The sequence below is a fragment of the Ictalurus punctatus genome, chromosome 17, assembly GCF_001660625.3.
Source record: "Ictalurus punctatus breed USDA103 chromosome 17, Coco_2.0, whole genome shotgun sequence".
NCBI lineage: Eukaryota > Metazoa > Chordata > Actinopteri > Siluriformes > Ictaluridae > Ictalurus > Ictalurus punctatus.
Window position 1 is genome coordinate 13396670 of NC_030432.2, and position 17673 is coordinate 13414342.

The 17673-nt window shown below is 39.3% G+C and overlaps 1 protein-coding gene across 2 annotated transcripts; it reads left to right on the forward strand.

The window, feature by feature from the left end:
- The first annotated feature begins 840 nt into the window (after positions 1–840).
- Positions 841–13409, forward strand: slc6a4a (solute carrier family 6 member 4a). Of its 2 annotated transcripts, none has more exons than XM_017490775.3 (14): positions 841–1030; positions 3327–3879; positions 4623–4757; positions 5379–5601; positions 6177–6315; positions 6485–6619; positions 6743–6846; positions 7141–7268; positions 7480–7592; positions 8057–8188; positions 8349–8448; positions 8544–8644; positions 9665–9832; positions 11820–13409. In XM_017490775.3, exons 2-14 carry the CDS (start codon positions 3510–3512, stop codon positions 11898–11900), a joined length of 1929 nt encoding a protein of 642 aa, XP_017346264.1. In that variant the 5' UTR covers positions 841–1030; positions 3327–3509; the 3' UTR covers positions 11901–13409. The 2 variants fall into 2 exon arrangements, with proteins under 2 accessions (XP_017346264.1, XP_017346265.1); XM_017490776.3 differs by having other exon boundaries at positions 3330–3879.
- The last annotated feature ends 4264 nt before the right edge of the window (positions 13410–17673 follow it).

Sequence of the window (17673 nt, forward strand, 5' to 3'; positions counted from 1 at the left end):
TTAGTTACAAAGATAATACATATAGTAAAGAATTTATTCATGTATACTGTATATTTATAATTACACAATGTGCAGAATTACATGGAATTAAGTTATAGTGTGTAATATTAATCTGAAGTATACCTAGTTGTGCAGATATTGTCCAAATAAAATAATTGTATTAATTATTCTGTCAATTTAGAGACGAAAAACAGCCAGCTCCTTAATCCTTCAACCAATATAAACTGGAGGGAATACAAAAGAACAATTTCAGTAGGATTATTAAAATCTGGGTCAGGCCTGATTTAATACATGCCAGAGTAACAGATGGGAATTCATGTACCTTGCCCTGAAATTCCATTTTTTTCCCTGTGGATTTAAGTAAAGTAAAGTTTTGTTTTTTGTTTTTGTTTTTTATATGGTCACAGTGTGTGTTTCATAATACTATATCATATTGAAATTCCTGATTTCCCTGTCACAAAATGTGAACTTCCCGTAAAAGGATTTTATGTGGTAGATTAGCTAATTTCCTTAGTAGTAATCTAGTATTTCATTAGTCGTGCTGTCACAGTCTCGTAAAGGATGTTTATTGACTGTTTCATTTTGCATGCTCACTCTATCTAGCCATCATGAGTTTGCACAGCAAACTCATCAGAGCATTTACCCCCTTTACACGTAACTCAAATTATTAGGAAAATGAAGATGTGTTTCAGCGTTGTGCGGCTATGTGTAGTTCATTGTAATAACGAACTATGGAGAGGAAGTAAAAGGAGAGTCCAGAGTACATCACCTGAGGGCACACCACCACATTTACACAACAGGAATAGAGCCGAGGGAGAAAGAGTGAAGGATCAATAAGGCTGGCGACCACAGTAAATGTGTATATAAGGAAAGGAGAGAGAGAGAGTGAGTGTGTGTGTGTGTGTGTGTGTGTGTGTGTGTGTGCGCGCAGGAGTGTTAGGGAGGTGTGTCTTATGCACTTGGCTCCCAGGGTCGGTGAGCACCAGCCCAGCGCACACAGACCCCCACAGAACCACTCCACTGCTGCACGGTAGGGTTTTACTGCGCATGCTGTGTACAGGAACATGTTTGCAAAAAAATATTGTGTGGCAGGTCTTTACTTGTATGTGTTTGCATGCTTCTCTGTGTGTTGTACGATACATCTTGATACGCTCTATGAACTGAAATTGCTGATGGATGTATTTATGGTAACTTTGTGCAAAGTGATTAATGATGTGAGAATGTTGATGGTTAACTTTTGCAGAAATATGAAGCAGGTCAGAATGATTTTTTTATTCTTTTTAAATCAGCATTTGAACGTTGTGGAAACTGTAGCAATAGTCCACGATGTGATGATGCACAACGTGATCTGTAGGTTATAATAATACTACGGGCATGTATATCCAATGCGTGTTTAATATTTGTGTGTTCTTTTTTATTCTTCTACCAGTTACATAAAAAGCAAAATAAAAAATTGAGAAATAATTGCAAAAAAAAACAAACAAACAAAAAAAACAAATATTTTGCTGAGCAAACTGGTGATTATTTTTAAATATGTGGGTAATTTAGAGGAGTCCTATCTAGAGTTTAGTTATGTCTCTTTATATCCAATTACCCAACTGATTTGTGTGAATTCTTAAAGAAAAGAAGAAAAAAAAGCAATCAGTACCTCAGGGTATTAAAAACTTGGCAACTAATGATAAAATGATAGCATCTTAATTATAGTTGACATCAGACTTTTTTGGGGTTCAACAATTTAGACTCCTGATAGCAAGAACAGCAAGAACCAGAACAGAACATGGTCCAACTGGATCCAATGAAGTCAATTAAAATCACGCCACCTGAATGTATGAGGATGAAATGAGGACTGTTCTATTATCCGAGCTAAAATCAGTTGGAAAAATTGCAGATTAAACAGATTTTTTTCAGGCTGGAACTATTAGAACAGTTCTAAGTGGTTCCTATTTATTTCTCTCAGGGTTGCCATGTGTAAACATATTGTAGTCATATTTAAACATAAGTCTAGCTTTCCCCCAGAAGAGGAAGAAGTTTTCATTTTCCACTGGTTTCATTTAGCACTTTTTAAACACCAGTTAAAGTTTCTCGTTTAAATCTATCGAGCCCTGATGTCCTATTGTGCTACTTTGGGCCTTTGTGTTAAGGAAAATCGTATTTATTGTATTAAACTTTAATAATGGTAGCCGTGTGTGAAAATCAAACTCTGTGCCGATTGTTTCTGTGTAACACTTTCCACCTTCACCACACTGGATATGACCATTAAAAAAAGAATTAATAGGAAATTTAGGTGGAGATGTTTTGGTTGTACACAATTAATGATTAAGAATAGCTAATAAAATTGTAGAGCCGAAGGAACATTGGAAACCTGCTTCCACTGGAAACTTTATAAAATGCAGGTGTGGGCAAACCGCGGTGCCAAATGGTTTAGACGTTTTAAAAGGCTATTCTTTTGTAAGAGAATATTGTTTAAGGTTGATAGCATCATTATGGTTATTTGGATTAATTCCTTTCTTTCTGGCAAAGACAGTGAAAGATCGGGACACAATACCGTCCTCCCTCTTACAAAAAAAATAATAAATTAAAAAATTAATAAAGAACAGGAAAGAGGATGTTCGTTGCTCTATTGTTGCTTTGCGAAAACTGCTTTGACTGATTATTGAGGGTTTCTTTTATATAACTACATTAAAATATGTGGTTTCTGAACAAAGAAATACAAGCAAATATTTTTTTAAATTAGTAATGCTTACAAATGACCCTTGGTGTATTGAAATTTGGTTTCTCAATTTCTTTCTTAATTTCCCCTCGAGCTGTTTTGAAATCTTGACACCACTTGATTTCCCATTATTACAAATAATTCTTTATTTTTGCTGTAAAAACAGCGGGAAAGCACTGATGTCATGTCTTTAAAGTTTATTTGTCCAGCATAATTTCAGCTGAGGTAGGCATTCTTGCTCAAATTTCACAACTTCGTTTCTCAAGTTTTCATTTCCTGATTTCTCTGATGATGTTTGTGTTTGTTTCATATAAAGGCAAAGACCAGACATTTCACATGTCACACATGTTAATTACAGCAACACCATCAATGTCAAGAGAAAATAAAATAAATAAATGTCTTCTGGCAACCCCCTTGGGTGTCATGTTTTTAACCCCATGTTTCAGAGTCTGTATACATCTGCATGGTTCATATTTGTTGTAATTTGTTTGTTTAAATTATTTGACTCACATTAGTCAAATAATTCATCTGGACTGGACTGGACTGTGTGTGTTTTCCATGTCACCAGTGTGGACTTTCTGACGTGACCTATAAAAATCTGTTCTCTTTTTCGCAGCAGGGGTTAATTGGAGCTTGTTAAAGTGGACTAAACAATCAGGTCCATTGCTGCCATCTCTATATTCTCCTGATCTGCCAGTCCATCTTTTCTTCTCCATCGTCTTAGTCCCCTCATGGGCGCCATATCAGCCAGTGTTAGAAAACATTCATCAGAGCCAATCCCAGCATCTCACCCTTGACCATGGAGATGAAACAGGCAGTGATGATGAACCAAGAGGACCAAGACGAGAAGGGCAAATCTGAAGAAAATGGCAGGCTGGTGGATGGCAGCATTGCTGAGAAAGGGCAGAAACTAGTCACGGGGCCCACACAGGTTTCAAATGGGTACCCCAGCACATCGGCTCAGAGCCCAAGGGAAGGCACCGGGGCTTTAGCGGACAAGACAAGTGCTCCTGGGGCATTCAGGACGCTTGTGGTCCAGCAGACCAGTCTGGATCCACCAAGAGAGACATGGAGCAAGAAGGTGGATTTCCTCCTGTCAGTCATTGGCTACGCAGTGGACCTGGGCAACGTGTGGCGCTTCCCATACATCTGCTACCAGAATGGAGGAGGTGAGTTTATGGGCAGAAGACAGAGCAAAACATTTACACCACATGACAGTAGGCAGGCACAATTTCACGCATGACATTCTGCCTGATGTAACCTAGAATACGACTGAAACCATACATGATCAATTCGATTCTACGTGCTTTCGAGAGAACAAATAGACAGTGTGTTACTTTATAGGGAACTCCGCAGTTCTTTCTCCTCTTTATACTCGACTGCTCACGTTCTCACACCAAACAGGATTCAGCCTCCTTCCTTTGAATTTGAAATAATAAAATCTTTGTAATTTCCTGTTCCACCGTGCAAGATGGGAGGGCGAGTGAGAGATAGAGCAGCTAGGGACACACTTGCTACTTCCAACACTAATTGTGGCTTTCATGAGAAGGACTTCAATCTCTTATTGTTTAATAACCTGCCTCGCAGCTACTAAATCAACTGCTATCTTTGCACTGATGTCAGAAGCACACAAATAAAGCTTTAATCAAACAGGGAGGCTTGTCTGAACTGGTGCTGCCTTTCTCTACCACTCTTTACTTTGGCAGAGTGAAACATACATACTTTTCACAATTTTTTGTTGTTGTTTCTCAGAAACCATCTCTTTGATGTTTTTTTTTTTTTTTTAAACACCTTTTGGTATGAATGAATGTGATGAAGGTTGAGGGTTTTCATTAGAATTTCAGACAATTCAAGTATTTATCACATGTTAAAACCTGTTGAAAATGCATTCCTATCAAAACTATTTGTCCAGGAGCGTTCCTGTTGCCCTACCTGCTGATGGCGGTGTTTGGCGGGGTTCCTCTGTTCTACATGGAGCTGGCGCTTGGGCAGTTCCATCGCAGTGGCTGCATATCCATCTGGAAACACATTTGCCCCATCTTCAAGGGTAAGACTGCCCTCTCTTTCACAGCTCTCACTTCTGAGTAGGCATGTCCAATTAATATTGGTCTATAATACACTCTTGTGTATTCAACACACTTAATGTTGATATTGTGGGCACTTCAGTATATCATTCCTGTGCTTACATGTTTGAGGTGGATTTTGAGATTCCTTTCCACGTAAAATGTTGATAAAAATAAGTGTGAGAATTTCTAGTACAATATAAGGCTAGTTTCATGCATGCTGATAAAAAGGATAAGGAATTAGCATGATATGGAAATTTAATTTCAGAACCTTCCTACGTTTATGAGTAGAAAAGCAGTCTAAGTTGCTCCATGCCTTCCATCTAACTGGTGCTAGATAGAAGGCATGTGAGTGACGAGACTGATAATGCACTCTTTCGTGACTCGATCGGAATTTCTCTCTAGTGCCTGCGTGCCGCTTTGTTGATAGCTGTTGTACTGTCAGTTATGGAAATTGTCACATTTCCTTTGCAAAATGCCAGCTTCTATAGAACTGCGGTTTTACAGAAATGTCCTAAATGTCATCAGCCCGTCTCTTTCTGAAGTGGAAGACGCTTGAAGCAGAGTGAAGCCGATGAACTTCTTTTACTGCATCTCTTTTGTAGGTATTGGCTTTGCCATCTGCATTATTGCCCTGTACATTGCCTTCTACTACAACACCATCATGGCCTGGGCTCTGTATTACCTGTTGTCCTCCTTCAGCACAACGCTTCCATGGACGACATGCAAAAACTCCTGGAACACAGCCAACTGCAAGCAGTATCTGTCCACTGACAGCAACGTCACCTGGACCAATGAATCCACCTCGCCTGCCGAGGAGTTCTATACGTAAGTGCATGTAAGTGCCAGGAGCATACAGAGAAGGCCAGAGAGTCAGCGAGGGAGGATTAGCATGAAGGAAAAACCCCAATTCCTCAGTAACAGCAGAAAGTTTCATATAGATTATGAGGATGTAGGCATACATATGAGCAGCCCCTCACACTAGAAGCGCATATGTCAGTGTCTTTTGTAGATCTAAACCACTGGTTAGCTTCATTTTATTCTGAGGTTTTAGGGGAGATTTGCAGGCTTTGATGAGATTTAGGCTAATTACACACTGGGAGCCAACAATCTTTTCTTGGTATATCAGCAGGAATTTCCTGTTTTCCATATAAATGTGTTTCCCTTTGACCAATTGTAAATTCTCACTCACCACCCTTTTTCTCAGCACCCCTATTCACCTTCAGTTTCCACTCTTTTATGATTCTGCTATTAAAAATGTTGCTTTTATGTCCCCTCAACAATGCATGCAGCTTCTCTATTCTATCTACACTTACACCCCTCTCTCTCTCTCACTCTCTCTCGTTCTCTCTCTCTCTCTCTGGCTCTCTCTGTCTCTCACTCTCTCTCTGTCAATGTTTCAGACGGAAGGTGTTGCAGGTGCACCTGTCCCCAGGTCTTCATCAACTGGGTGCGGTGAGCTGGCAGCTGGCCCTCTGTCTGCTCTTCATCTTCACCATCGTCTATTTCAGCATCTGGAAGGGGGTTAAGACTTCCGGCAAGGTGAGGAGAAAGAAACCTCGTGGAGCTTCGAAGTGGTGCAACAGTCTAGGAGTTTGCAACCCTATCACTGGGAGATCACAAGTTTGAATCTCAGCTACAGTAATAACCATGGGCAAGAGGACCCAGAACTCATATCATAAGCTAGCTAACTTGTGCTTTTCTCTGGTAGGTAGTATGGGTGACAGCGACCCTGCCATATGTGGTTCTGTTGATCTTACTGGTGCGAGGCGCCACTCTGCCCGGCGCATGGAGAGGCGTTGTCTTCTACCTGAAGCCTAACTGGGAGAAGCTCTTGAGCACTACGGTGAAAAGAATAAACAAACTAACAGCAAGCTTGATCCTTAGTGAGATGTTTTGTATTGTGATATTCTATTTAATATCCACCTTTTACATGATACAAATTTCTCTCCTTCTTTTTGTTTGTTAGGTTTGGATTGATGCAGCAGCCCAGATCTTCTTTTCTCTTGGTCCAGGTTTTGGTGTGCTCCTGGCCTTTGCCAGCTACAATCCCTTTCACAACAACTGTTACAAGTACAAGGCTATATGATTTCAAATATGAAACATATTATCTTATCTGTTCTTGGTTGTTTCTCAAAACTCACCTCTAACCAGTATGACCTCAGTCAATATTAAATACTGTTTGAGCTATATAACTAAAAAAAAAAAAATCAAAATATGACTATTACAGTAATATAAACAGGTCTGTTATTTGTAAATCATTTACACTTTCTTATAAAATGTGTACATGAATTAATTACACATGAAGTAACTCGTTAAATAACTAAAAATGCAGAATTCTGTAAATAGTTTCTATTTGTGTTTTAGAGATGCGTTGGTGACCAGCTCAGTGAACTGTCTAACCAGCTTCATGTCAGGCTTTGTGATCTTCACCGTACTGGGATACATGGCTGAGATGCGGAAGGAAGGGGTGGAGACAGTAGCAAAGGATGCTGGTGAGAAGCAGAAGCTTTATTTGTAGCACCATCTTAAATGTATGTCAGTTCCCTTAAATACAGTATGACTGTAAAATGGAGCTAACTTTTACTTTCTATAAAACATGCTAAAGAGATATGTTGATATAGTATGTGTGTTAAGAGTACACAGAAGCTTATTGAGGTTGTACTTTCTACTGAAGCTCTTCATCAAATTTGCCTTGCGTTGTAGGTCCCAGTCTACTTTTCATCGTCTACGCGGAGGCCATCACCAACATGCCTGCTAGCACTTTCCTTGCTATTATCTTCTTCCTCATGATCATCATGCTGGGATTAGATAGCACGGTGAGTCTCCCTGTCCCACTAGTTAATTAGCCCAGCTACTGGGAACCTATCTTAATGATAGCATGTGGCGCCCTAAGCAGGTTTTTACTAAGCATTTAGCTTATCAGCTAAGAGCACAACATTTTGGCTGACACAGTATTCTCTGCCAATTGCTGTACTTAGGCTGTTGGTCACTCTGCTGTCCCTGGTTTGCCCTTTTAAATGCCTCTTTCCTAAAGGATCATATTAAACCACTCATACAGTTTCTGTGGTAAACAGCCACAATGAATGACAGCATGTGCTTATCACGATGCACTAATGAGATTATCGGTGGGTCTGGTCTTTGTTCCTGCTCAACGCTTGGCTTTGTCAGAATGTACTGAGCTGTGAGTGTGTATTTGTTACAGTTATAGTTAACGCCAGTGTCTGCATTGTGTAACCAGTGGCACCCACTTTATTAGCACCATTTATGTCCCCACTTGCAGTTTGCTGGGTTGGAAGGAGTGATCACCGCCATGTTGGACGAGTTTCCCCACCTGTTGGCCCGCAGGAGAGAGTGGTTTGTGCTAGGTCTGGTGTGTGTCTGCTACCTGGGAGCTCTGTCCACACTTACCTATGTGAGTCCCCTCACATTCCACTGTGCATTGAAATAACAATGAGACTGTATTCTGTAACCATAGCAAATGACAAAGTATTGATTATTTGAATTTCTTTATTATTGTTTAAAAATGTATCAATGTGGAAATAAGTGCTGTTACCAGTGTGATGTTGATATAGGGAGGGGCGTTTGTGGTGAAACTGTTTGAAGAATACGCAACAGGCCCTGCTGTCATCACTGTAGTCTTCCTTGAAGTCATTGCTGTTTCCTGGTTTTATGGTAAATACCTGAACTTCATCAGAGTCACCTAGGGAATCTTCTGTGTTTCTGTAGTATATTATGTGGCCTCATTGTGTGTCTGTGTGTGTGTTGAGGGACGACACGTTTCTGCAATGACGTGCACCTGATGCTTGGCTTCTCCCCCGGACTGTTCTGGAGGGTGTGTTGGGTGGCCATCTGCCCCTGCTTCCTACTGGTCAGTCCAACCACAAATGAAACAAGCCCAAAACACACTCGCATAACCATATACTTTAGTCTCTTTGACATGGTAACACCAGGGATATTTAGGGTCTTTTCGCACTTGCCTTGTATATTCAAATCCATACCAAGGATTGAGTCTTACCTTGTTTGTGGGAGGTGACATCATTATCATCACATATTGGGGAAAATGAGGGAGAACAGGTACATCTGTTTATTGTTCTTATCAATGTTTTGAAGTAGTTGGTTCGTTGCGTTTACTTGACAACGGTTCGGCTAAAGCTTTTCAGTCAAAGCTACTCTCTTTTATACAACACTAATTTATGAGTTTGAATGTTTTCTACACTCTATATATCTAGAAGACATTATATCTAATCTGCAGCCCACAATATACATCTTCCTGCCATTGTTGAAGCTGAAACAGGACATTACTTGACAAGTTCAAACAAGCAAGCTATTCAAAGTTCAGCCCTATGTGCTGATTACATGGTACAGTTTGCACCTGAGTTCATTTGGTTTCAGAGATCAATTCCCTGAACTTCACACGGGTTCAAAAACTACTTTTAGTCTCAACCAAACAGCATCAGCTTTGGAAAAAAAAAGTATGAAAGTGCCCACTATTGCATCATGATGAAAAAGACACAACAGATACAATGGTGCTAAGTAATATTAGATTTAATCAACTAAGACATAGGGGTGTAGCCATCCCAGTTGCTGCTCCACCTGACCTCAAATCACATCTCTAAGAGGTCATTTACACGCTGAAATTGACGTAGAATTGAATTATAATATCTAGCTTGTATTGATTGAAAATATTGTAGCATTCTATTCTGTATTACATATTTTGAGTATTAGGAGCAACTGTGGAGCCAACACAGTAATGTCAAATCAGGTATTTTGCAAATGTAACTTTTCCCCTTAATAATTACCTAATTGTCCCATGCATCAGTGATGAACATACCACTAAACTTCCCATCTAACAGGAAGCTTATTTGTTCCATGTGTAATTTGTTTATAGTTCATCATCGGAAGTTTCCTGGCCTTTCCTCCTGAGGTGAGGCTGTTTAACTACCTGTACCCATTCTGGACCACTGTACTGGGCTACTGCATCGGTGTCTCCTCTTTCATCTGTGTGCCTTCCTACATGGTCTACCACCTGCTCACCACCAAAGGGACCTTCAAACAGGTACGCCAGCAACAGAAACAACAGCACTTAAACCCATCTGTCATTATGCAGTAGCGCACATGTGACAAAGAGGAGATGCAGGTAAATTAGATGAACACACTCTCATAAGACTGTGACTCACATTATCCATTTAGTCTGCACGAGACGTGACGAGAGATGCGAGCGCGGTCCAGATGCTGCTGCCGTCCTGTTTCTCGTCCGGCTGCTTTTGATAGAGTTGTCAGTCAGGACGATTTCTGCGTGTTTGCATATGCCTTAAATACACAATGATGCTGAAAGGGTGTGTCAGATAGGATGTGTGTTTAGCATTAGAGCTGTTAACTGGTGGTAAAGACACACGTCCTTGGTGTAAGTGAGGTCAGTTGGTGTGTAGCATCCACTTGGATGATGCGACGGCAGCCATAGTGCAGTTAGGGGGCCATGATAGAAACCCTGAGGACAACGGGTATACCCCTACCCTTTTACGATAAGTGTCCTGGGATTTTTAACATCTCATCCAAAATATCGTGTACCTAACACTGGGGCATTAGGTCTCACACAAACCACAGATAGAGCATCCCCTGCTGGCCCCACTAATATCACTACCAGCAGCAACCTTAGTTTTCCCCCAGGAGGTCTCCCATCCTGGTACTGGCCAGGTCATTTCCAAAATCATACCCTATTAACCATATTGTGCATTACTTGGGAAATTAAATAAATGAAACTTTAATGATGAATATCCAGGTCCCACCACATGCCCTACCTGGTACAGTATACCCATAATACACTGTAAAGGCACCATTTCAGACACATCAGTAGTCTACACACTCACTAACTGATTATTGTTGCAAGGAATATGGGTGTTTATTAAGCTCTCATTTGGCTATCTGAAACTTACTTTGGGATAAAAATAAAGCAGAGAACGAAGTTTGAAAGGACTTCTTCTTTTCCTCTAACTCCATAAATAAATGTTTGACATTTATTGTTCATGGGCACAGTAAATCAGTGCTCAATATTCCTTTAGCTATTTTATACATAATGATTTAACACAAGCACTTGTCATCATCACATGTGCAGGAAAAAAAAAAGTGTACATCTTGGAGACCCTCACACTTTTTTCCTGAAATTCCAAAAGCAGTGCAGCTAAGCTGAGACCAGTGAGAGAAAATGCTTAGAGCATGGATAGAGTTCTGTCAGAGCATTACAAATTATTTATTGCGAACTATAGAATTTCTAGATAAATTAAGTCAGTTTGTTATGGTGGAAGGAGCTCTTTGGCTAGTTCTTAATTGATTTTTTAATTTCATAATTGGGTTTTTCTAGCCTTTTTCTAGCCAAACCATATGTGTTTAAAAGATGCCTTTTTAAAATGATTCACAATGTTGCCATATCCAACATGTCATTTTAGGCTTCAATTATTTCTGGCCTGGAATTTAGAGTAGCACTTCCCCAACAGGAAGAAAATAACTCACCGTAGTTTAAGCAGGTGTGAGGTCGATTGGAGTGTGTGGAAGGCTTATTAGTGTTTTTTCTTGAAATTGCATTTTGCCTCACAGGCAGCAGGGGACTCCAAACTACTGCACTGAATTGTCTGTCTGGCAGACTGCATCGGACATGACGTCCATATACTGTACATGCCAGGTGTAGCATGTACATTTCATAACCAAATTCATTAATTAGGAATTTTTCTAACTGTTTTCTGATTTTTATTTTTTTAAATCTCATCCCTTCATTCATTTACTTTTGACTCTAAAGCCTGTAGTCTAAAGCAAGGGCAGTGGTACATCATTGGTTAAGATGTTGGACTACTGGTCAGAAAGTCATGAGTTCAAATCCCAAGCTGCCTCTGCTGGGCCCTTGAGTAAGGCCCTTACCCTCAACTGCTCAGTTGTATAAAAATACAATAAACTGTAAGTCACTCCGGGATAAGAGTGTCTCCCAAATGCCATAAATGCAAATGGAAACATAGTCCACAGCATGTATTGCTCACTCATTGTCTTCTCCTCAGCGTCTGATGAAGAGCATCACCCCTGAGCCTGCAAACATTGAAGGCCTGCACAGAGATATCATCATCACCAACGCGGTGTGATTGGAGACCCTTCGCCCTCTGCTGGACATGTAGCACAAGTGGGGATTCCAGCCCTCCTTCATATCCCAGATCTGCCAAAGGCATCTCCATCCAGAACATGCGATGGCTGGACTCTTGCATCCAGCAACCTAGCTGCTCTATTTCCCATCATTACTAAATGTGGCAGCGTTCAATGTACACGTGAGATAGCATCTGCCATAAAGATATATCTATTGGGTATTCGAGTCAGGAGTCTAGTAGCACAAATGTCTTTTTGGTTTTTCTCACCATTTTGCGATTTGTTATATTGTTTCAAACAAATGTACTAGAAGTACTAAAGAAATCACTAATGGGCAGTGTACATAGTATACGCATGTCTCACTCTATTTAGCACTTTCAGATCAAGTATGACATCTGAACGCATAGATCTCCCACCAAATAACAGTTTTGTTTTATATGCATTTGACATTTCAGGTAGCTTTTACACACACACACACACTCACACACACACACACACACACACATATATATATATATATATATATATATATATATATATATATATATATATATATATATATATATATATATATATATATATATATAATCTTTATGAAGCCAAATATAATTGGATATGACTTTTATTCCTGTTAAATTTACTTCACAGCTCCTTATGGTTTGGGGGTTTGAACTCCTCAGAGAGAGATAAAGCAAGGTTTGTTTTGTTACACATGTATGTATGTGTGAGTGTTTGGGTGTAGGTGTGCAAATATCTATTCATCACACTTCTTTGGAATCATCATTGTGAAGAGTGTCACCGCTCACAGATGTCAAGTTTATCAAAACCACAAAATACACATAATGTGACTACAGCATCCTACACGTAACATCGACTTACTTTAGTTTGTGTAATTGCAGTGACGTAATGCATCTTTCTCTGCCTCCCTCATGAACCTGGAAACCAACTGCCAACACAGTGACTCTTTCTTTTCCATGTTACATGTGAATGACAAGGTAGCAGAAACCAAATACTAGTGTGCTTGTTACAAATGGTTCAACTTTAACCCTAAAGACCTGGTTTTCTTGGGGGGAAAAACTAGTAATAACTGAAAGTACAAGTATGTACCTGTCTGTTTTGTGAGTGTTGCTATTTGTGTTTTGGTCATGTGACAACCTGTCAACCTCTTTGAGAGGACATATACGGGTGTGATGTTCGTTAGTTTTCAAAGTGTGTGAGCTTTAAGTAAATGTAGAAAAGCCAAAAGCCATGGTTCGATCTGTTAGTGTGTGCGCACGCATGCATGCAGACATGAATGTATTCTATGTATTTAGTGTGTGCCTCAAAATAGTGATGCCTCTTCCTCCTCCCTATCTTGTTCATGTCTTTACAATTTACTCTCTAGCAAAGTAAAAAATCTCCTGTACTTTATCGATGTATGTCTACATGACTGTTATATGAATACATATAGAATAAAGAAATATATGAATTATATATGAATTATTAGAGAAATAAAGTATATGTATTAATAATGTGCTTTATTTAATGCTTGAGAATATTTTCCAAATACACAATATATATCATTCCACAAGGGTTAATGTTGTCACCCAGAAGAACATTGTTTCTTCCTCATATTGTTTCAGGGAGTTTTTCCTTGCCACTGCCACCGCTAACTTGCTTATTAGACATCTAAATCTATATACAGATTTCTGTCTATAGGTTCTATAAAGAACCTTTTCTAAAAGGATAACCCTCTATTGTAGGGTTTAAATGGATAAAAGCATTTACTGTGTTGTTTGACAAAATAAAAAACAACTATAAACTTCAAATATATTTTAGTTTAATGTCTATAATGTCTACAGTGATGTCACGGTTGATCCTGAGCTCAGGGTACTGCCTGAGTGTCGCATGTTGTAAATGTATCTGTGCGAGTTGCCTGTGGGTTCTCCAGTTTTCCTCTCGTCTCCCAAAAACATGGTGATAGGTGGACTGGCTGTGTTAAATCGCCCTAAGTGTGTACAAATCGCACCTTGAGATAGACTAGAGTCCCATCCAGGGTGTATTCCCACCTCATGCCCAGTGTTCCTGGCATACAGTTGTGCTCATAAATTTGCATACCCCTTGCAGAATCTGCAAAATATTAACATTTTGCAGATTCTGCAAGGGGTGTGCAAATTTAATAATTAAAAAAAATAAGATGCCAAATGTTAATAATTTAAAATAAATAAATAAATAAGAGGGATCATTAAAATTGCATTTTGTTTTGTTTTTTATTTAGTACTGGACTATATGTAAACATCTGTTATGTGAAATAGCTTCTTCAGGGCAGTACTAAATAAAAAATAAAATGCTATTTTTATGGTCCCTCTTATTATTATTATTATTATTTTTTCAATTATTAACATTTTGCAGATTCTGCAAGGGGTGTGTAAATTTATGACACATATAGGGTGTGTAAATTTATGATTATTACATATAGAATAAAGAAATATATGAATTATATATGAATTATTAGAGAAATAAAGTATATGTATTAATAATGTGCTTTATTTAATGCTTGAGAATATTTTCCAAATACACAATATATATCATTCCACAAGGGTTAATGTTGTCACCCAGAAGAACATTGTTTCTTCCTCATATTGTTTCAGGGAGTTTTTCCTTGCCACTGCCACCGCTAACTTGCTTATTAGACATCTAAATCTATATACAGATTTCTGTCTATAGGTTCTATAAAGAACCTTTTCTAAAAGGATAACCCTCTATTGTAGTGTAGTATTGGGTGTGTAAATTTATGAGCACAACTGTAGCCCCCAGATGCACCATGACCCTGACCAGGATACGGCCGTTACTGACAATTAATGAATTAGTTAATGTCGACAATATTTTAGTTATGTTTACAAATAAATGATTTAGCATAAAGGGAAAGTTCCTCTTTAATGAGAATATTATGTTGGTTTTGTTATATAAAAAATCACTGATACTCTTAACATGGTATTTTGGAAAAGTCTATTGTGATGTGCTTTATCCTGATACAGATATCACATTATTGTAGCAATAATTATGCATATTCTATAAAACTGTTAATTACATATCAACGGTCGCTTTAAAAATATATTTGAAAACTTTACAAGCAAATAACAAACAAACAAATTCCAACTCCAAGGAAACTCCGATCTAAACCTTTGGAGAGACTCACGTCTTAACATTTATGCCACATCTGTTTTATTTATTTGGCAGAATTTCTTACAAAGGTGTTAACTAAAAGAAATGATTGCTTGCTGTTTTCAGCAGTAAAACAAGACATCAATTATGAGATATTTCCTAATGAGTTCTCCTCCGAATTAAGAAGTGCTATTCATTCCAATTTTATTAGTCAAAGTAACCATTATCTCACCGAGATTTTATTTAATTTCTTCACCATGAACTAATAACAGAGTTTAACTACAGCTCATGAACTCTCCTAAGACTGCTTTTGAGAATGTTTTTGTCTATTCTTTTTAGGAGGTTCTGTCTCCTCTTTGTCCTCAACTCCATCCATTTAGATCTGAGTACTCACTAATGACCTTTCTGAATTGACACCTTGTTGGTATGAAGGGGCTTGTGTACTTAGGAGAACCTCAGAGTTGTCACTGGGCATTTAATGCTACCAGTAGAGCCACCCTTGGTGAACAGATCTGAATAGAGAGGTCAGACAAAGGGCGATCCTAGGCAAGCGCTTGGAGACTGGATCACCTCATAAACCAGTTGAGCTCAGTCTGAAATGACGATGTGTGGGCTTACCATCTGCAAGATGAAGGGTGAAGGACAGGTGCAGTGCCAGTTGGGCAGCAGGCATGACATGGACAGTCTTAGATGGACTAGACCTTTGACTAGATATTGTCTACCTTGTGTCTACACACAGTAAGGGCTCCAGTACCAAATATGAGGATGGGGGTAGTCTCTCTCCTACTTCAGGGTTCCCACAGGAGGCCTCAGTCAGGTGTCTGGATACTCACCCGTCCCAGGAGAAGGTCCTGGAAGTTGGAGTTTTCCCTAGTGGACAAGAAGGTTGCCTCTATACCATTTTGAATATCAGGACTTAAAACTCAGACTGCTGTTTGTGTGCATCAATTTCATGTTGGGAATGATAGAGATATTTGGAGAGGTGTAATTGGAACACCCTACTAGAGCTGAACCTGAGACCTGAGTGGTGAAATGTTATTAGACTTTTGTACGATCCCCAGATTATTAATAATGAACACTTTATTCAAACACAAGGTTGCTAGTACGTTTACTTTCTATAAGAGTACCGTGTGTCAAAGGTCAATGATCAGTTTTGTTATTGCATCATTAGACTTGTGGCTAATGCTTTGGAACTTACGTAAAGACAGGCTCAAAGCTATCGACTGGTCGTCACTTGGTGGTGAGTTGTGATTTGTTGCACAGGGCACTGGCCAAGCCATCTGGGTTGTTTGGGTGTGTCTGCTGGAAGGTTCTGTGAGGGATAAATGAAGCTGTGACTAGAAGGCTGTTGGTGCCTGTTATGGCTGCAACCCTAGAATGCAGTGGTGGACCCCTGTGGTGAGGTATGCTGTCAAATTGAAGAAGGAGGCCTTCAGATTAATGCTCACAAAGAGGTCTGGTGATTCACTTGAGATAGGAGAGGATTCACTCGATAGTGGGGCCAGAAGTTCTGCAGAAGCAAAGATTTGAGCATGAGGTTGGGGGGAGTTTGAAGAGCGCATGGAAAAAGACTTTTGGGTGGCCTCAGAGAAATTCTAGCAAAACGTTCAATGCCTTAGGAAGAGGATATGAGACCTTTTCACAAGGAATGTTGAGCAATGTTACTGAGTGATGGAAGGAGCACTTTGAGAAAGTCCATATCCCAGCGGACATGCCCTCCTTTAAAGGGGCAGTGCCAGAAATATCTGGTGTTTTGGAGTCTATCTCTGTGACTAAAGTTACCATGGTGGTTAGAAATCTTTATCACAGCAAGGCCGCAGGAGATGGATGAGATTCAGCCCGAGGAGTTGAAGGCTCTGGAGGTATTTAACAGGCCTCTGCAATATTTTACTCTCTATGCATGTGTTATCAAGTGGATGTGAGATATAGTATATTAAGTAATATCTTTTTTTTTTTTTTTTTTTTTTTTTTACAGATCAGAGAATTCTAGTCTTACAGGAAGGAGAAGATTATATGTTATTACCAAGAATATTCCTCCTTAAGTACTCATATCTACTCCCTTTTCTTAGAATGTGCTTATCAGTTTCTTTTTCCTTTTCTTTTTTTAAAATGGCCAAAATGTGCGATCTGCCAAGGTGCTGTACTATATTTCATAATTGTGCAAATGATGTTACTATCAGTAAATTACACAAAGCAAATGAGATAACCCTTGTGAGTAAAACTGATTAATCACACTCCTGTTTTTCGTGACAGACAAGCTATGATGGTGAGACGACTTCGAGAAATGGCCATCTATATTGTCATCAGGGCTTAATCCACCCACCTTCTCTGCGCCCCCAGCCTTAGAAAACACTTCACATTGTTCATTCTTACACATGGAATACATACAGGATACATGCAGTTTTGAGTTACAGTAACAACAGGCTATATGATGACTCCCCAAAAGCCATGGTTCGATCTGTTAGTGTGTGCGCACGCATGCATGCAGACATGAATGTATTCTATGTATTTAGTGTGTGCTTCAAAATAGTGATGCCTCTTCCTCCTTCTCTATCTTGTTCATGTCTTTACAATTTACTCTCTAGCAAAGTAAAAAATCTCCTGTACTTTATCGATGTATGTCTACATCAC

What these genes read in the sequence shown, in the direction of transcription:
- slc6a4a (XM_017490775.3), top strand. Translation starts at nt 3,510, where the DNA reads ATGGAGATGAAACAGGCAGTGATGATGAACCAAGAGGACCAAGACGAG. An exon ending in AGAAGCTCTTGAGCACTACG is followed by an intron (nt 6,620 to 6,742) that starts GTGAAAAGAATA and finishes TTTGTTTGTTAG; the next exon opens with GTTTGGATTGATGCAGCAGC. An exon ending in GACAGTAGCAAAGGATGCTG is followed by an intron (nt 7,269 to 7,479) that starts GTGAGAAGCAGA and finishes CTTGCGTTGTAG; the next exon opens with GTCCCAGTCTACTTTTCATC.